Source organism: Tursiops truncatus, chromosome 15 (assembly GCF_011762595.2).
Source record: "Tursiops truncatus isolate mTurTru1 chromosome 15, mTurTru1.mat.Y, whole genome shotgun sequence".
NCBI classification, from domain to species: Eukaryota; Metazoa; Chordata; class Mammalia; order Artiodactyla; family Delphinidae; genus Tursiops; species Tursiops truncatus.
In genome coordinates this window covers 12,854,192-12,874,245 of record NC_047048.1, presented here as the reverse complement: position 1 = coordinate 12,874,245, position 20,054 = coordinate 12,854,192, and the positions used below count along the sequence as shown (strand labels likewise).

Below are 20,054 nucleotides of genomic sequence, written 5' to 3'. Positions count from 1 at the left end.
AGGGTGACCAGCCACCCTGGCCTGACTGGCCTAGATTTTAGAGGAAGCTCGAGGGGGTGAAGTGCTAGGGATGACGGGGCTGGGAGCGTCTGAGGGGGAGAATGACGCTCGGTGTGTAAGAGGCACAGGCCAGGGAGGGAGAGCTTTCGGAAACCTGAACGGACCAGCGTGGTCAGTGCGTCAGTGATGGGACCACACAGCCCGTCTGCCTAGAGTCTCAGGATCTTTTAGTGTCAAGAATCAAGTCTTAAGAGCCCCAAACCTTCCTTCCAACGTTGCAGTTCAGAGCCAGTGGGAGGAGAGTAACGGGGAGATTATGGGAACATCTCCGTCCCGAGGTCGGGACAGAGGGCTGGTTTCAGAGAAAAGCAGGCAGATACAGGGCGGCCTCCAAGAGGCAGCACCGAGGGGGTTAAAAGGGAAACCACAGTTTCTGGATTCTGGGGGTGCAAAAAGCACCTCTGCATTAGGAGGGAGAAGAAAGCCATAATCTGTTGAGAAGATTGATTGATTGATAGAGGAAAGCCAGAAGGAAAAGTGGGTCCAGAGACACAAAACCTCAAGGGACAGGTTGGGAACAAGTTCCATCTGTGACTGGAAATGTGGAAGGAGAAGCTGAGAGGCCTGTCTTGGGTGGGACTTAAGAGTGCGGGGCACAAAATGCAAAGCGACAGAGGACAACACGGTAAAATGTGAAGAGGCCGGACCAGGAACCTGGTGTGTTTTAGAGACGACCCGAGACAGACCTGGCACAGGTGAGGAGGGAAGCAGGAAGCCTGGGTAGCTCAGAAGGCAAGGGGGCCCCGGGGGAGAAATTAAGGACGTTTCCCCTACCAACGTGCAAAGGCTAAGAAGGAAGAGCATCTTTAAAAGGTAAGAATAAGGCTTCCCTGGTGGCGCAGTGGTTGAGAGTCCGCCTGCCGATGCAGGGGACGCGGGTTCGTGCCCCGGTCCGGGAAGATCCCACATGCCGCGGAGCGGCTGGGCCCGTGAGCCATGGCCGCTGAGCCTGCGCGTCCGGAGCCTGTGCTCCGCAACGGGAGAGGCCACAATAGTGAGAGGCCCGCGTACCGCAAAAAAAAAAAAAAAAAAAAAGGTAAGAATAAAGAAGAGTGTATTTTATTAAGTTTCCTGACTTTCATCTAAAAGGCCATTTTTAGCTGCATCAAGAAAAGCGGGGCAGGGTTTGCTACCGTATCGTGCCTTCTCTTTGCTGACAGACCGTCCAGAGAGCTCCTGGTCTAGGGGCTGCCGGGTCCAGACGCACCTCACGGGGGCAGTTTGCAGCTCAGAGCTGCATGTCATAAACGGTCCTCCCATTGGCTAAGAGATTTTTACCATGCTGTCCTGAAGGAAAAATGCGTCGTCTTTTATAAGAAAGAAATCAGTTGGCATGACGGCCTATGATGGTCTACTTAATCTGCTGCATTTAAAACCTGCAAACTTGAATTCTTTTAAATCCCTAGCAAACACGTACATATGTATACACACACACACACACACACAATATACACAGTAAAGGAAAACTAAAGATTTGGATCGTATTTGAGATTTAAATAGCAAAAGGAAAGTGTTATTAGGTATTTTCTGTCAAGCGTATCTTGTGTATGCCTTGCTAGTTCATTCAAAATGAACATACCCTAAAGAAAGGGGGAGAAAGGGAGTATGCTTTGTCAAGAATGCTTGTAACATTCTTCAGAAAAAATAACTATAAGACATTTTCCTCTTGAAGGCTAATTCTTCTTCAGGCATGGGTTACCACGTATGGAGATACAAATGGTTAGTAAAATTAATTATCCACTGGCAAAACAAAACCCAGACCCAAACTGCTTGGTGAGGTTTCCCTAAATCTGGGTTAGCAAAATTTTATCAGTTATCTGTGAGCCCAGGATTTGAGTTTGAACAAAATTCGAGAGAAATACAATGAGACAATGGAAACATGACTTTCTAAAAGAAAACAAAAAAGGGAGAGAGAGAGAGAGCAAAAAACCTATGGATGAGTCAATGGACTGCACGAACTTGAAAGCAAAGATGGTGTTGATTCATGCTGTGTGTGTCTTCTGGTCCAGGCTCCATCTTGCTACCTTCTTGAGAGAGATTTATGTTTGCAGAGACTAATGCTCACGGGGACCTTGAGTGTGGAGCTGCTCGTGAGTCAGATTCACTTGCTCTGTACTGATACAGAACTGTGATGCTGGCCTGTGGTCACGATGCACTGAAGGGCCGGGCGAGGGGGGGGGGGCGGGGGGGACACCACCCCGGCTGTGTGACGGGCCGAGGCTACAGCTGAAGCACGAGGCTGGGCTGGGGAGGGTGGGTGGCCAGTACTTGGCCCAGAGCGGGCTCCCCCATTGGGACTCGAGAGCGGGTTCTTTGCGTACCTTTCTTTGTCATCTTTACTAACGGATGAGTCTCGTTTATCTACATCTCTATCTCTGTCATGAGCTGCAGCGGACGCGCTACGCTCCAGCTCCCCTGGCTTCAGCCAGGGCGGAGGGGTCGGGAACGACGGAGGCGTTCGGTGCAGCCGGTTCCAGGGCTCGTGAGGATTGCTAAAGTTCTGCACACTGGGGCCATCCTTGTGGCCGAACACTGAGTTGGGTGCTGAAATGGTGAAGTGGAGAACAAAAAGGTTTCAGAGAAATTATATAATCTGCTGTAATGAAGGTACTTACCAAAAAACTTTTAACAGCATTCAGAGTTAAAATGAATACATATTATTGGGAGCTGGAAAAGGAAAGGAGATTAACAGATTCATTAGAGGAACTTGTCCTACACTGGAGAGGTAAGTAAGCTCACAGCGTTTTTTCTTTTTTTTAACCAAAGGCAAAGGGGCGGGAGGGGCTGATTAAAAAGGAAAGGGACCCAAGAGGTATGGGGATCACCTAATCACGCCTATCTGGCACACGCAGACGTCCCGAGCATGCAGAGGAGTGTGACCTCGGTCAATAGCTCAGTTCAGAGCAGAATTCATGGTTATCCTCTGCCCACCACGACCCTGCTAGTATGACTGCTGCCCCCGTCCACAACCTTAGCGACCAGAACTAGAGTCAGCAGAGACCAGACAGGGTCCTGATCCAGACACATATGGTCTCCACGCTATATGGAACCGTGACGGCTGCTTCAAGCTGCACTGTAAGCCTCCTGTAGCCGGAGGCCATGACGTATGGAAGGCACGAAAGAAAACGAGCTGATATTCAGTGGCTAAAGCATGTTTAGAACAGGAGCCCTTCCTCCTTTAGACAGACTGAGCAGTGGAAAACTGCACAGTCTTTCTTCCTGGATTATGCAGCCCCAAGTGTGGCCCTCTCCTGACGGTCCTGAGCCTGCACTGCCTTCCTGTTCTTCAGTGCGTTTTCTCACTCCCGCTAAAGCAAGATGAAATTTAAAAGTTGTCTTCACGTCTAATGGGAGCTGTGGCTAAAATGTGGGATAGTAGAGATGGAATATGGATGAAACTGTGAACTTCAGCAAACTCTCTGGAGTTCAACTGACTACAGTACCTTTCCTGACCCTCAGGAACATATATCAACTGCGGGCTAGCCTTAAAACGTTGGTTTAGACCTAACTCCACTGATGAGGCCTGCTTTTGCAATGATATCACCTAAGTTTGTTTCCCAAGAGCGCGGTTCCCTTTTACCTAGAAAGGTCTTGAGCCACAGACAGATCAGAGTAGATAAATAATTTAAGGCAGATTTTAAAAAGTCAGAGGGTACTCACTAACTGAAGGATTTCCAAGTCCCCCGAAGGCATTGCCCCCAACTGCTGCCAGGCCGGTGAACGTAGACGGCCGATTAAAAGGCTCTGCAGACAAGATTGGGAAGAAAGACATGGTTGCAGGACTCCACTGAGTGAGGAAGACAAGAGCTTCCCGGGAGCTGGGAAGGCGGTGGGGGGGGTCCTTGCCCCATTTATACTCAGACCTGACCTGTCCCACTTCTCCCGCCAGATTATGCAAAGGGTTTTCATCCTTTTGCATTTGGGCATGGGGTTAGCAAAATATTTATGAAAGCTATTTTCCAGAACTATGCATTTTGCCCCATTTCTCTCTTGCTGGGTGGGGAACACTGCCCAAGCCACAGTGCGCTCAGATGCCTCCCTGCCTGTCTCCCCTCTTCCCAGAATGTGCCGTGTAGGCTCTCATAGACCAGAAGTAAGATGGCAGCTTAAAGTCAAGCTCTTAATGAAGTCCTGAGGGCACACGTATCCTATACCCTGTCGCTGGGGCATACCCCTGCCTGCATCTGCTTGTGCACGTGCAGAAAACATCAAATAAAGGCCACAAGTAAAGCACCTTTACTAGGAAGAGATATAATAGGGTTGTGAAATGTGAAGTGATTAAAAAGTCATGGATGCTGTCTCTTCATAACATCGTGTCCTTCTTTCCAGCTCCATGGGTGCCTTTATGTGGGCAAGAGCTCACCATCTTCTCCAAGGGGCAGGGACAGGCTGCTGTAAACGTGGACGCCCTGGGGTTCCACGGCATGGCTTTCACCCACCGCACCCGCTCAGCAAGTCTACACGCAACCACTACTGCGCACAGATCTACTACTTGAAGAACACGGTATGAGAGGTGCTGAAATCCTGGAGATGGACGGCGGGGATTCAGAGTTCTACAGGATCACCACCACCTAAAGCAGTAAGTGACTTATCTGGGACTATGGCCCACTTAGCAGGAAGTGTAGCAGGAGCGCAGTGAACAAAGGTTTTTCTGAGACACACACGTTGCTGCCCGTCGCTGGTGGGCAACTCACCAAGGTGAGCAGCAGGGTTAAGGAAGTTGCTATGATGAGGCGGTGGCCCAAAAGGGGTCCCGGTTGGGTGTGCAGCACCTGTTAAGTCAAACATAATGGAGTTAGATTTCACAGGAAGGCAACTTCGACAATGCCACTGGCTCCCGGTCACCAAAGGACCCCAAGAGAGAGCACGTTAAAGAAAGAACATAGCTGACGTCCGTCCAGGCAACACCCGGGGAAAGAGAAACGTGCTTATCAGGAGGCAGAAAATAAATCACCCCCTTTCCTCTTTCCTGGCTGGGCTGGCCACCACCAAAGAGAGGTACTACTTTTTTTTTTTTAACATCTTTATTGGAGTATAATTGCTTTACAATGGTGTTAGTTTCTGCTGGGTAACAAAGTGAATCAGCTATACGTATACATATATCTCCACGTCTCCTCCCTCTTGCGTCTCCCTCCCACCCTCCCTATCCCACCCCTCTAGGTGGTCACAAAGCACTGAGCTGATCTCCCTGTGCTATGCGGCTGCTTCCCACTAGTTATCTATTTTACATTTGGTCGTGTATATATGTCCATGCCACTCTCTCACTTAGTCCCAGCTTGCTTACCCTTCCCCCTCCCCGTGTCCTCAAGTCCATTCTCTATGTCTGCGTCTTTATTCCTGTCCTGCCCCTAGGGTCTTCAGAACGATTTTTTTAGATTCCATATATATGTGTTAGCATATGGTATTTGTTTTTCTCTTTCTGACTTACTTCACTCTGTATGACAGGCTCTAGGTCCACCCACCTCCCTACAAATAACTCAATTTCGTTTCTTTTTATGGCTGAGTAATATTCCAGTGCATATATGTGCCACATCTTCTTTATCCGTTCATCTGTCGATGGACACTTAGGTTGCTTCCAGGTCCTGGCTACTGTAACTAGTGCTGCAATGCTGCAGTGAACACTGTGGCACATGACTCTTTTTGAATTATGGTTCTCTCAGGGCTGACACACAGCACTGGAAACATGGAAAAACAATGCCAGTGGGGCAGGGTGTTCTGTAACCAAGTAAGCTTGGAGAAATGCTGGGTAAAAAACGTGAAGCAAGGTTCTTTTACTGAAGGAGTAGGAGCTGTGACTATGTTCTCTCAGCCTCTAAAAGGGCAACATCTGGCCATGGGCTACTTTCTTCAGAGACATCTCTTTCACCCTGAGAAACACTGTCTGTCTAATCCGGGTGCAGGAGCGGCCGTCACGAAGCTGTGTCTCTGGGCTGCACCGCTTGGGCCTTTGCGGAATCTCTTTTCCTGAGGATGTGTTAGCTGTCACGGACCCACATTGAAGGAGATTATAAAGCCCGACCCTATGAAGCTCACTGTGAGTTACATCAGGTTGTGGGAAATGAAGTCCTCCGTATCTTCAGTGCCGGGAAAAGCTAGTTTATTCACTTGCTTCTGGACACTGATTGATAATCCTCAATCGCCTCTGTTGGTCTTCACCTTGCCCGCCAGGGAACTCCGGTCTACCTTAGTGCTCGTCTTTCCTTAGGTTTTCCCCTTTATCCACATTTCTTCCTCTACTTCGGCCGTGAGCAGTATGTATTTCCTTAGGATGCCTCAAATGCTTTTCTTGAAGGAAGAGAGACAGCGAGTGTGCACCTGTGAATTAGGGAAGGACACTCTTTCCAAAAACTTAGAGCATCCGCCTGGCTTGCTGACGTGCAGCTGACAGCTGAGAAGGCAGGTTCTCCGGGCTCTAGCCAAGAGATTGGCCAAGGTCATCTAAAGACGTCCCCTTCGTTATTTCAGGCGCTAGTGCCCAACAGCAAGATGGAAGCGGTTGAATTTAACAAGTATGCGTAAATTATACTTACCAGTTAAAAGTTTCACCATTTGGGGAAAAAGCTGATATTGCTTACACTAGAAGAGACTACTAGAAAAGACTACCTTCCAGAATAGAAGTATAAACAAACAAACAGGGACTGAATGGATTTACCAATAATTAAAACTATTCCAAGAATCCCTTGCATTTTGACTGAGTTCGTAGAAACAAATACAGATTCCTTCGGGAACATAAATTAAGTGGAGGAGGGTTGTCCCTTCAACGCCCTATTAATTTATGTTTGTTTGGGGTTTTTTATTCCCCAGCCTGGAAGGGCCCTGTGGGCCTGGGGTGTGGAGGAAGCCACACAGCATAGGAGAACATCCGTCAGAGCCACAGCATCGGAAGGCACCTGAGGAGTTATCTGTTCAGCCCTATAGGGTGACTTCTTCTCCACGCAGAAAGTGCAAAAATGACACCACCTCCACAGGGCAAATACAGCCCAGCACATTCATCAGGTGTGAACAGTGTTGCCAGCTCAGTAAAAACGTGGCTGCACACCGTGTAGTACAAGCTAATGAACGCTTCGACGAGGATCGCAGCTTCGCTCGGCGCAGGGCCCCCAGGGGTGCCTCACAGTTCAGGAATTATTGAAGCAAAAGAAGCCAGTTCATCTGCTTGGCTCAGATGGAAGCCAGGGAGAAATCTATTTCTCTCCAAAAATTGCTCTTCATGTAGCCCTGTCTGAGAGCCTAGGTGCCATGGTAACAAAGACTTCAAACACATCCCTAGATGGAACTGAGACCTTAGCAAATTCCATCATCTACCCTCAAGACAGCGCCCCTCGCCCTTACTCTGGCGACAAGGCCCATTAGAATGGTGATTGCTTGCAGTGCGGGTGGTCCTCGCTTCCCGAATGGACGAGCCTCAGGTCCACCAAAAACGAGTCTTGAATAAAAGCCTGGGAAGGTGGCAGGCGGACTAGAAACAGGGACCCCCTTGAACACTTATGTCCAGAAGAATAAATTCTACGGCGCACAGTGGGTAGGAAGTCACGGCGCCTGTCACCAGAATGAGCTCGGCGTTGTCCTGCATGAGCTGGACCCAGTGGAGCCCACGTGCCAGGCACTGTATGCTGGAGGTGATTTTAGAAAAGACTGAATGTTAAGGAACCTTTGATGCCGGTAGGGCTGCTCTCGTCCACCTAATGCCCCTGACGGCCACTGCCTTTGTCTGTACGGTCCCGGAGCAGGACTGGGCGGGTTACCTGATGCAGTGATGATCAGGGACCCACTCCGGCACATGCACGAGGCACCTGGAAGTGTGTCTTCTCAGAGGTTAATGAATAGACCTGTTGGGGGTCTTACACGCTGTCCCCTAAATTTCCTGCATCGTTGCAAGCAACCAGTTCACCCTCCCCGTCACAGACCACACCGCCGGCAACTACTTTAATTGTATTTCTTTATCCTCAGACCCTCACGCACGGCGTGACCGAGCATCATGGTGTGAGGCCACCAAGTGCTCTGTGGGCAGGGACAGTGAGAGCAGCCGCATCCTTACACGATTCCTGGCATTGTCTCCTGCCGATGAGCCCTTGCGAGCTCGCAGATCAGTAGCATTGGACATGCTTGTGAATTAGTGGTTTAACAGAGAAGCAAATAATGAGCCCCCGAACGGAGAGATGGTCTCTTCCCTTCTTTCGTGGAAGGGGGCGCAGCCATGGAGAAGGGCCCAGCTCCCGAGATGCGCTGTGATAACTGCCTTGCAAACTGACGTACGTCATAGTCATAGATGTAACTTACCTAGCTACCTGAGAATACGTGTCCCAGCTCGCCCCTCTGAACTCACCAGCGGCAGAGAACAAAGTTGAAGGCCGTGCCAGGTCATGGGGGTGGTGGATGGCTCCAAAGAGGCTGGGCCCCGGGGGACGGCTCAGGAACTCGGGCTTCAGGCCGAAGTCCAGCTTGTGTGGGTCTGACTGCATCTGTTTCTACAGCAGCAAGGGGGGAGGAAAGGATGGCACCCCAAGAGAAACAGCAGGGAAGAAAAACATCAATAGGAGGAGCCTGAGACCGAGGGAGTCGGGCCCTGAACCCTCGTCAGGTTCAAGTTTACAAACGCTGTGAGAACACAGCAACCCACAAACCATTTCACCCTCCAATGCCAGAAAAGCGGGGCCCGCCGTTCATAGCAGAAATGTCAAGGGGCAAAACTCGGGTTCGGTCTCTGAGGGTACAGGGGTCTGAGGGACAGAACCATGTCCCAGCTACTGAAACCACCACCATTCCGAAGTCGTTTATGATTTGCCACAAAGGCTCCTTTCAGTAAGTTTTTAAATGATAGTATTTTAAAGCTAATTTCATTAGGGATTCTGCGTGAATACTCTGCTGTGTAAATTAATTGTTTAATGACTCTTTGCCATGCTCTAATAGATCACAGTACATTAGTAGCTGAAAGTTATAAAGAAATATTTGCATGCCTACAAGCTAATTTTCAAACGATCGTTGTTACATATATTTAAAGAAACACAAACGAAGTAGGGATATTAATTTTACTAATGGGGGCTTTTTTTTTTACTGTGCCTGCTACTCCCAGTTAGCTGAGGAAGAGATCAGGCCAGACCAGTAAACCTCCCAGAACGTCTCTTGCTGTGAATTCCTTGCCATCAGCTGCCATCTGTTTATCCACCCTTGCGCTAACCTGTCAGCTCAGCTTCCTCTGAGGCTGTAGGGACCAGCTCATCACCTTCCTCCTCGTTGCTCCTCCTGGCCTCACTCTGGAGGCTGGCAGCCTCTCCTACGGCATGGTTTACAAACTGCCCCACCTTCTCAATCCTCAACAGCCTTCTCGGCATTGGCCTCACACCGCCCCCGATAAGCGCCGACCCTCGACCTGGGCCTGGGGCCGAGGCTCCGGATCTCCCTCCCCTCGCCCCCTCCTCTCAAGCTCTCCGGCCTCCCAGTCCTTCACGGCCCTTCCTCGGTTTCCGACCTCGCCTTTCCCATCTCTTAGTCTCGTCGGATGTTCTCTGTCCGTTTGGCCCCACTCCCCCTCCAACCCCCTCACGTTCTGCCACGCGTAAATCCTTGTCCTGTCACACAGTAACGCCAACAAGGAGACACGTGATCTAACTTGTGCGGGAGTCAGAGACAAGAGGGGTTTGCCATCCCCTAGCACTGAACCCTACACCATCCTGCAATCCCACTCACCCGTCCTTCCCAGGTAGGATGAAAACCACCTGAAACCTTCAGGCTGGCAGCAACACCCCAGGAAGCAGATCACACGTTCACCATTTTTTCCACACACACCAATCCTCACTACTGAACTCTGAGCAACTAGACACCGGGACAGAGGCATGCCCTGAGCCTGCAGCAGTAAGAACCTGCGAGCAGGGGCCTCTCCCAAGAAGTATCTGGTGAGTGGCTAAAAGAACGAGTAAATGAACATTACAGAGAAAGGGGACCATACAATTTCTGCTCAAATCTACAGGGAATTCTCTCATGAAAGTCCCACTATCAAGTAATATAGCCAACCGCCCAAAGCAAGCTGCTAGTCCACTATGAATCTATAAAAACGTTTCGAGTGCCTCCTTTAATTTGGTTGCCGAATTATTTACTGCTAATGCTGCACGGTACACAGCACAGTTCCATTAACCACAACTTAGGTCCGTGAAGCAAAATGGAGCTTGGGGATTACAAAGAACTTGCCGGAAAGGGAAGATGAACAGCTATCTCCTGTGCAAGAGGTCTTCCTAAGTGAATTGGGATAATGAACCTCTGAGTCACTGGGGACACGCTTGTGGAAAGGAAGATGCTAAAGTGGCACCTACGCCATCCTTCATCGCTTTTAACCAAACGAGTTACCAGGAGGACGTGATTTACCCAGCGTTCCGCTAACCACATCATCCAGAACAAAAGCGAACTGAACTAACCATCAGAATCTAGTTAGAGCTCTTCAGAGCACACGCGTTTTCTCAGGAAGCTAAACCAAGAGGTTTCTAATAGAGCCTCGCCTGACACTAACGTCAAGGTGAGCAAAGCTCACCGACGGGATATTCTGACGAACAGCAGGTATTTGGTACCAAAGCAAGACACCTTAGTGACCTCATTCACTGAGGGTGGCTTTTTAATTTCTAACTAGGTAGGTTTTTAAAAAAATCGTTTAACCATTAAAAAAAAAAATTCTGGGATGCCTAGCTCTCCCTCCCTCTTTTTCTATTCTGATGATGGCCCCCGAATGCTGTCAGGACTAAAAGCTTGTTCATGAAAATATGGATTCCAGCGGAAGTGTACTGGAATTACTTGATTGGTATAGTTACTCAGACCGTAAAATCTGGACTTGTCAGTTAGTTTGGTCCCAGTGATGTCATATCTGGTCATCTGCAGAAGTTCTTTATCTGTTTTCTATTGCATCATAAAGCCCTGGTAATACATGCAATGTATTCATCTATATGATGAAAGTACAGACAAAAAAGAAAAATCTCCCAAGGATAGGTAAGGTAACCAGCCAGACGGCGGTTCTGACAAGCACTGACTGTAGTCTGACCTCTGGCATTGGTCATCGGGAGGACGAAGGAGAGTGGGGATAGGTCATTGTAAACCAAATACCGCTTCTAGAAGAGGAATTTTTAATAATATGAATTGCTAATGGAATCATCATATAGGCCTAAATGAGTAACATATTGGGCACAAACGATCTTTTTTTCCAAAGCCATAAAATGGAAAGAATAACAAGGTCCTACTGTATAGCACAGGGAACTATATTCAATACCCTGTAATGAAGCATAATGGAAGAGGAAACAAAATTTTTTTCTAAATGCTTGGGGGGGGGGGGAAGAATGTACCAATTCTTACAGAAAGAAAACTTTTCATGTACAGCTCTTCCTAGATACTAAGTATGTTCTATACTAATACTTGTCACTATAATTAGATTCCCCAAACCTTTATTTTAGGATTTAATCTATAGAGGCCCTTTGGATCCATAAGATGACAAAATCATTTAAAAGAAACCCCAAAACATCAGGATGTTACCAGTTTGCTTCTGTTTTGCTATTTGCTGGTGATCTCCCTAATTAACAGCAAGATTGCCAAATAGCTTTTCCAAGAGATACCTGACCCTGCCTGCCTGCCTGCCGGCGGGACTTTAGAATCTGCTTCAATGCCTCCTCAATCGGGAGATCACACGCCCGCAGGCGGGCACCCCTCCCCAAGGCTAGGAAGGCGAGACTGACCTTGACTTTCTGTTGGTGGTGGTAGATCTGCCAGGCAATGTGCACATGCATGGCGCACCACTTCCCTGGTTTCTGGAACAAGAAAGAGCAACGTGGTCAGAAGGAAGACTTTCCGAGAAAACCCCCTTCAACTTCCCCAAAGCTTTCAGCAGATTCTAGCTGCAGAGGCTTTTTCCACGAAACGAGATGCTTTGTCCCCTCCAAGTGCCTCCTCTCAGCAGCAGGCCGGTGCCCGGGCCGGAGAGAGCCCCAGTGGGCTGTACCTCCCCTGCCACGGGAGCCCGCGCCGGCAGCTACTCCTCTGAAAACCAGCCCCGAGGAGGACCTCCCTGGTTACCAAGGATAACGTGGCAAAGCCTGAGTCCCACTTTGTGCCCCCCGTCTCTCTCTTTTCTGGCGCCAGCTGGCAGGCCTGGGGGGGTGAAGCCCTACTGCACAAGCACGGCCAGGCCGTAATGCGAACTTGCTGCTCAGAAGAACTAATTAGTGAATGTCCGTGAACCAGTTTGAAAGCAAGAGAGGGGACAGCACCTGTGTCACCTCCCCCAACACTGGGTTTTTTTTTTTTTTTAAAACCCCCGAAGTGGAACAAAGAAATCCACATTTTTTACTGAAGCCCAGTTCCCACAAGTGCTTCACTAAGAGTCAACTGCCCATATTCGTGCTGGGTGGCACGGTTCATTTCTAAGTGAAAAAAGAAACAGAGAAGAGAACTCACTCCTTTCTCCTCTCTAGGCCTCTACAGAGTGAGTGCCTGCCCTGCCCTCTGGGAGGGCATCAACCCCTGTCTCTCAAACTAGTTCACGTCTTTGCTTTCTAAGCTGCGGAGTAGCTGTGAGCTCTGTCTCACTACCTGGGGGGCAGGGACCACGTCGTGCCACTTCACTTGTATTCCTGCTATGTAATCCACCCGTAAGCTCCGAACATGAGCTCCATAACAACAGGATGGATGAGAAGAAACACTGCCCCATTCCTACACCGGCAAAGGACAGACACTGCCGGTTTCTCTATTAAGGAGCTGCTTCTGAAGTATATACTTAAATCCAAGTTTGGGTTCAGTTCTCTTGTAATGAAATTATGGGTCATTTGAAATCGCCTAAGTGATGACACCATCCTCCTTTCTCCCCCTTTGGAGAAACTGAACTATCTGATTATATGCACCAGAAAGGGTTTAAGTAGAGAAATATACTATCCATCCATCTTCCATCCAACCATCCATCATCCCCTCCCCTCACCGCTCCCCACATACACCAAGGAAGTCAGCATTTATTCAGAGGACATTTGCTGGCCATGCCCCAGACCTCTCAAGACAAACCAATACTTCTAGTAGCTTTTTTTTTTTTAAATATAAATTTACTTACTTTTGACTGCATTGGGTCTTTGTTGCTGTGTACAGGCTTTTCTCTAGTTGTGGTGAGAGGGGGCTACTCTTTGTTGTGGTGCATAGGCTTCAGTAGTTGTGGCACGTGGGCTCAGTAGTTGTGGCTCACGGTCTCTAGAGAGCAGGCTCAGTAGCTGTGGCACACGGGCTTAGTTGCTCCGCGGCATATGGGATCTTCCCGGACCAGGGCCTGAACCCATGTCGCCTGCATTGGCAGGCGGATTCTCAACCACTGCGCCACCAGGGAAGCCCCTTCTAGTAGCTCTTTTCTGCACCAGAGGAAAAGGTCGAATGGCTGTGACAAGTCAACATCACTTAGTGCAGAAAGAGGCAGCCACCAGCCAAAATAAATAGAGCCGGATATGTATTTTCTAGGTGCAAGAGAAACGGTAGAGCTCCGTGGAATCCTAATTTCAGCCTAAGTCTTTCCCTTAAGTTTTCCACAAGTCAAACCTTTTGCCAGAACTAACAAGAGAATCTGACTCAGTTGAATTTTATCTGTTCGCTTTATCTCCATGGCCTGGCATCCTCCAATGCTCAAAGCAAAACCACTTAGGCCGTTTTCAATCGCACTCTCTGAAAAACCTGACCACTGTCGTTCCAACATTTTACTCCAGTGTTTCTGTGGCTTGTTTCCTTGTAATTGTATTTTTAACCCTCCGGGAGTCAAACAGAGGTTGCAAAACAGTTCTAGAAGAAGCTTGCTTACCCTTAACATAGGTCTGAAAGGATCTGTCAACTGTGAAGAGAAAATGACAACTTGGTTACATGCCTGTCACTCAAACAATTGCTCTAATTAACAAATTTGTAGTGCTTCATTAGGAGGGGAAATTAAAATGTTAGAATTTTACTTTTAAATGAAGCCCTTTTAGAGAATAATTAACCCATTTTCACACTATCAAAAGTGCCAAGCGCCCCTCCCCCACCTCACAAGCCTTGGTACATCTACGCTGACAAGCCCCCGGACAGGTTTAATCAATAGTGATTTGCCCTCTGGCAACACAATTTGCTCCCATTACACATCTCAGGAGTTTCACTGTCTTAGAGCAGCCCTTCCAAACCTCACTGCATGGGTCTAAGGGAGAAGGGCCTTCAGACCATGGACTTGAAAGACTGGATACTAATGATAATTAAGGAGAAGTGTCCTTTCCAGACACACAGTAGAAATAGGCTATCTTTAGTAATTATCCTTACTCTGATGACTGTGCATCACTTAGAGGTATAAGACGTTTTAAAGAAGTTCACTAAACACCATAGAAATACTTACACAGTTGAGTCATTTGACACATCTACCTAATCTGGTTATCAATTTCCGACTGCCGTTATCCAGGGAAAAAGACAATATTGTAAAAGGTAATCATTTTTTCCCCCATTTACTATGAAGATGAATAACAATCAATGAGACAAGATTATATCTACTGTGTAACTTCAGATTCTTTTTGAGAGTTGGTCTGCGTTATGAATAAATAACACAACCAAATTATAATGGATATTTTATTTAGCTCCAGATAATGTAATGTAATGTAATGTGGTATGGACCCTTTTGTCCATGTGGTATGGACAAAAGGGTCCATACCACATTACAAGTAGAGTGGCCGGAAGAGCTGTGTGGTACAATGAGCTCCAGGAAGAAAAGCGCGTAGCGCCTTTCCATTCAAAACATTTTACAGCTGTTTCTTTGGCATGTGAGAGAAATTTCAGGAGATGGAGACAGAGAAGGCTGGTTGAGTGGAAACTACGCAAGCTCAGAGTGTCGGACTCCTGGGCTTAGACCATAAGCTCTCCCTCTGTCCCGTGGTAAGTCATTGCCCTGGTGTCATGCGGCCGCAAGGGAGATTCTGTTTTCTAAGAGTAACTAGCATCTCCCACAAACTAGAAGGAAGAGCTAAGGCAGCAGCTGTTCGGCTGGGCTGAGGAAGGTGTGAGGCCTGGGCTGGCTGTCCTGGGGAGATGCCATCTTCTGTGTTACCTGAGACCCAGCCTGACCTTGCACTTACCCTCGGGTCCTTCTGGAGAAGAGTATGTGGGACCGTCCCAGGTCGGGCAGCAACATCGATCGGGTTGGACGTCTACAAATTAATTAGACCACAGCTTAGGAAGCATATAACACGGGACACGAAAGCAAGGTCTTCCTTTCGTTCTAAATGACAGAGTTCAAACGTCCCTTTTTTGTTTGGTTCTTTCTGGAATACAGGAGGTAACGGATCCATTTTCCTCCGTGACCACATATGCTCTTCGTGAGGACCCCGCTCCCTGTTTCCCCAGGGGACCCTGACCAGACCCTGTCCTCTCCAGCAATGGCATCTCCAGGCAGAGAGAGGCGAGACGTACGTACAAGCCTGCCCCTGAAATCCATCTTCTACTGAGTTCCTGACAGCCCTGTCATTGTGGGTTTTTTGCTTTATCACCAAACCTTCCAAGAAATGCTTAAGTGAACATTATAATCTGCTCTATCAGGTGCTTCCCATCAGAATAACTGAACGTGTTTTACAGACATTAAGCTAACTCTCAATTTTAACTGGCAGACGGTAACAAGGAATTACACTCAGTAATTACTCATTAGCAGTGGTGGGAATGGGACAAGAGAACCTAACTTGGGGACCACACAGACCTACTGTTAAGTGATTTCTAAAGTAATTCTGCGCCATCCTTCCCATTCCCAACGCCATTCTTAAATATCATTAATGATAACAACCTTATCTGTAGGCTTTTGTCCTTTGAATTAACAACAACAACGAAAAGCCCACTGGAGGCACAAGGCACTACTTTCTAGTGGGTAGAGGATTTAGAATATTTTTCACTAGGTATTTGATTTAAGAAACCACAACTTCTATGAATCCCTTCACACCAGGAAGTTGACTCGTGTGGAAAAAAGAGCCTGCTGAGTCTAGGCACCAAGCTCGCCTACAAGGAGAAGGGGGCAGGGGGGAAAAGAAAGAATGGAAGAAAGAAAAGCAATCAGCTGCTGTACAGCTAACAATTAAGCTGGAGTTGTTAACAGCCTGATTTGCATACATATGAAGAACTCCGCTAATGAACTGCAATCTACATATTCAATCAGTGAGATAGCCTGGAAAGGCCTATTTCAACACCAGGAGAGACACTTCCTTGCCCAGATGTAGTTTTCTGTGTGATTGGATAATCGTGAGTGAGGGAAATAGACTAATTTATTAAGTGACCTACCAGTCTGGTTGGGGATGCACCAGAGATTTCCTGCAACCTAGAGGGGACAGACCAGGGTCTGAGAGGGTAGTAAAGAGCTGATGGCAGAAGGAGTTTAAAAACCACCATCCTTTTATCCCCAGATAGGAGGTGTTGAGACCGGCCATCCTCAAGGCCTGAGGAGGTCTAACTGGGCACAGGAGCTGCGATTCCATGCAGGTCCCTGTGATTTCTAAGGTGTGGCCATCCCACCCCCAATGCTTAATTTTTTCCTCTTTTCTAATTTTAGGGCAGCATGCCTTTGTTAGTATATCATGTGCTCATCCTGGGAGACTCTGGCCCAAAATTTGTGTTTTAGCTTTGAAATGAGACGGGAATAAAAGAAAACCAAAATCACACAGCGCAATTTCCTACTTCACAATCTGAGAATGGTTGCTAACATGAGAAATACATTTCGCTTTTTTGGCGTGAGAATCAAGTATCGGCCGTGGTAGATGTAAAGTCACAAAAAGGTAGAGTGTTCTGAGAGTTAACGCCTTAATTTTGGCCCTCGGAGATAACTCTAGCCCAAGTGGAGGAGCGTATCTCTGGCTAGGTAGAAAAGAATTCAGTTATCATAAAGGGTGAAAGGCTACTTCATCTCACAGGAGGATGGTAGTCTTGACCTTGGGAAGTGTGACCCTGACAGCGGGGTGGGAGGCTTATCCGACATTCCATACAATTCCTGACCAGAAGCTTATGTCCACAATCTTGGTAGGGTGGGGGTTGGGGGGGAAATATATATATATATATATATGTATACATATATATTTTTTTTTCCCTGTATATTTTACAGAGCACAAGAAATCCTAGTTCAACTGAGACGACATGGGTAGCACAGGTTAAAAATTAAATTCTGGCTGAGTTTTAAACCTAAATGGACTAGGAGAAAATATTCACACTCTAATACTGATGGTCAATTTGGATGGAAAAATGAGTCCCTGGCAGGTAAGAGGACGGGAAGCTACCTGCCTAGCCCCAGCCCCAGGCTCCACTTACAAGTACGCAGGTGTGTTTTCGATGTAGTTTCTTACCTTCGGCTGAAATGCTCCTTGCAGTGAACCAAAAGGGCCAGTGGGCGGAATCATAGGGGGGATGCCCGATACAGCAGGAGGGTAAGAATGGAAGAGCTGTGGCCAAAGATGGAGAAGGGGGGAAGACAAGATTTTAGTAGGAGGCAAATGATATGTTCCAATTCCCTTCCCACAGAAAGACATCAACATTAGCAAGCCAAGTAATCTCAGTTTGATGCTATTAGTCAAGAAGCCACAATGAAATGATCACACCAGATGTGCCATGAATACTTAACTTGAAAAGTTAAAAGTAGTTCAGAATCAATCAGCCAACAAATGATGTCCCAGATGAGGACATCATTAGAAAGGGAGCTTTTCTAATTATTAATTGTTAAATCGGATAGAAGTCCTAAAGGGTTGGAGATTTTAATGCATATCAAAAACAGGAGGGGGTGCTGAGCCAAACAAGATGCCCAGAAAATGACAAGTTAATTAGAAAAAGAAAAAGAAAAAAAAAAAAAGGAAGAAAAAAGAAGCAAGTCTTTATGGATTCCAGGATTTTAAACCATTAAAACTCAATTAGTACTTTTAGACTTTTAATAGTTTTGAGGAAATGAGAAAATATTCACAATCCTTGCTTCATTAGGTTGTTCTGGTAAGTGGCAGTTCCAGAGGACAACTTAATTGTCTAAAATGATGACAAATATTTGTGGAAGGGGAAAATAAAATGACTCAGAGTATACTTTCCACAGAGCCACCCATTTTTCTATAAGATGGATAAGCTCACTGAAGGCTATTCAAGCCAGTCCCTTGACATGTCAGTCTGACCACTTAGTGGGGAGGGAGAAGAATGATTCTGAATTAACAATGCGAATTTTCTTGAATTGACAGTTTACAGAGGACACAATGGAGGAGAGAAATATACAGCAGTACTGAAGACGATGCAGACACATCTTTTCCTCCTCTTAAAAATTTACAGTTTCTGAGATTTTATCACTCTGGTTCCATTTACTTTGAAAAAACCACCATATAGATGTTTTAGTAATGTCCCACCCTTATGGTTGCACAATATGTCAAAAATACAATAATAATTCAAGCTTTTCCTAATAATGCATTTATGTGAGCTATTTCTAGGTAACGGCTGAAATCCACAATTCACAATCCTGTTTTCAGAGCACATACTTTTTCCGTTGGTCTTTATTTCATTTTGCTCCCATTCAATGATGCAGCAAAGTTTTTCAGACTAATTGATATTGAACTAAATCCACTTAAACAGTGACTGCAAACCAAGCGCCCTCATTTAAACTAATTTTAAGTCTAAAATTGTGTTTTAGATACTTGAGTGCATTGTATCTTAATTCCCCTTATAACATCCCAATCCCCAAAGCAGGGGAGACTAAGTACTTTATATATTATCCACTATAACTAATAATATGAAATAACTCTCCCCCAGTACACTGTATGAAGCAGAGTAATTAAATACATCACACTAAAATGCACTCAAATTCCTATTACTCTGCCTCCAGGTGGGTATTTTTTCCTTTAATGTTTTCAATTAAAAAATTGGGTGTTCTCACCATTTTCATTTTGCTCTAGTCCATTACTGAGCCTCTTCGAATATAGCTGACTACTCCATCTCCTGACTAAAAATCTGAATTACCTAAGTAATAAAACATGAACCTTCCAAAAATTCAGGCTTGCAGACTTATTCCTCATCTTAAATCTAGGATTCTCTGTGGAATATGTATATGAAAAGACACTGCATGAGGTCCTAGGAAGTAAACTGAGCTGCCAGCAGAGCAGCTAAACTTTCTCTGAGAATGATTTTGTTAGCTGGTCCTTAACTGAACTTGGCAAGTATAGACAAAGGGCAGAAATCTGGTGATTATTAAGGGTGGTACCATTCATGAAACCCATGCAAAGAGAAAACCCACAGCTCTACTGCATTGTGCATGTCCATCTGAAAAATGCTTTCGTGTCACAGTCCTGAGCAGAACAGTGCTGAAGAACTTGGGGGGCCCAGGTGCTCAGGTACACCTTCCTCATCCCTTTCTGAAGAGGCTCTCCTCAAGCCATTTCTGAGTGTCTCTCCGTAAGTAATTCTCAATTGATTTCTAATATTGTCTAGTCCTGACTTCTCAGCTCACTTCTCAGCTTAGGACTAACACAGGGTCTAATTATCTAGTTCAAAGCATGAATGAGTTCACAGGCTTGGCTGATCTATTAAGTAGCATTTCTGTTTGAACAGTAAGGTAACACTATCCAAAACTCAAAGCAAGAAGAGTTTAATACGGTGAATCAACATGGCTACAAGCAGTTATTAAACTTCCTTCTTTCTGGTTTCATTTAAAAAATATAAATAAACCACTGAGCAAAGAAAACTTGCAAAATTTCAGGTAAAAATGATGCAGTATACACTCCATAATCAAAATATCATGGTAAGATATTCAAGGTTTTTGTTATAAAAGAAGCCCACGTCTTGTAATTAACTGAACATATAACTTAGGTTGTTGCCAATTGAAGTTCCAGAACATACTCTTAAAATTGCATGAAACAATTAAAAAAAAAAGTTTTGTTTTTTTTTAAATAAAGAAGAGTTTAGAGAGAAAAAAAATCATGCATTTCAGTTTTGAGATCTTCTTTTGTTTAAATAATATTTTTAGTCGCAGTTTTAACGAGCTCAGGAGAACA

The 20,054-nt window shown here is 46.3% G+C and overlaps 1 protein-coding gene and 1 long non-coding RNA gene across 10 annotated transcripts in view; one reads left to right on the top strand and one right to left on the bottom strand.

The window, feature by feature from the left end:
* AUTS2 (activator of transcription and developmental regulator AUTS2) overlaps positions 1-20,054 on the bottom strand; it is a 1,117,278-nt gene that overhangs the window by 3,297 nt on the left and 1,093,927 nt on the right. For 8 of the 9 annotated variants that reach the window (XM_033839891.2, XM_073792029.1, XM_033839892.2 and 5 more), the window contains 8 exons: positions 17,385-17,480; positions 15,147-15,218; positions 13,859-13,888; positions 11,769-11,840; positions 8,387-8,528; positions 4,755-4,832; positions 3,721-3,804; positions 2,382-2,604 (listed from right to left, as the gene is read on the bottom strand). In XM_033839891.2, coding sequence (XP_033695782.1) covers positions 2,382-2,604; positions 3,721-3,804; positions 4,755-4,832; positions 8,387-8,528; positions 11,769-11,840; positions 13,859-13,888; positions 15,147-15,218; positions 17,385-17,480 — 797 coding nt within the window. The remainder of the gene's footprint in view (positions 1-2,381; positions 2,605-3,720; positions 3,805-4,754; positions 4,833-8,386; positions 8,529-11,768; positions 11,841-13,858; positions 13,889-15,146; positions 15,219-17,384; positions 17,481-20,054) is intronic. The other variant, XM_073792031.1, reaches the window with a different exon arrangement.
* On the top strand, positions 3,799-17,391 carry LOC109547715 (uncharacterized). Its single transcript, XR_002173651.3, has 3 exons — positions 3,799-4,639; positions 15,344-15,476; positions 17,147-17,391. It is a non-coding gene; the product is annotated as an uncharacterized lncRNA (long non-coding RNA).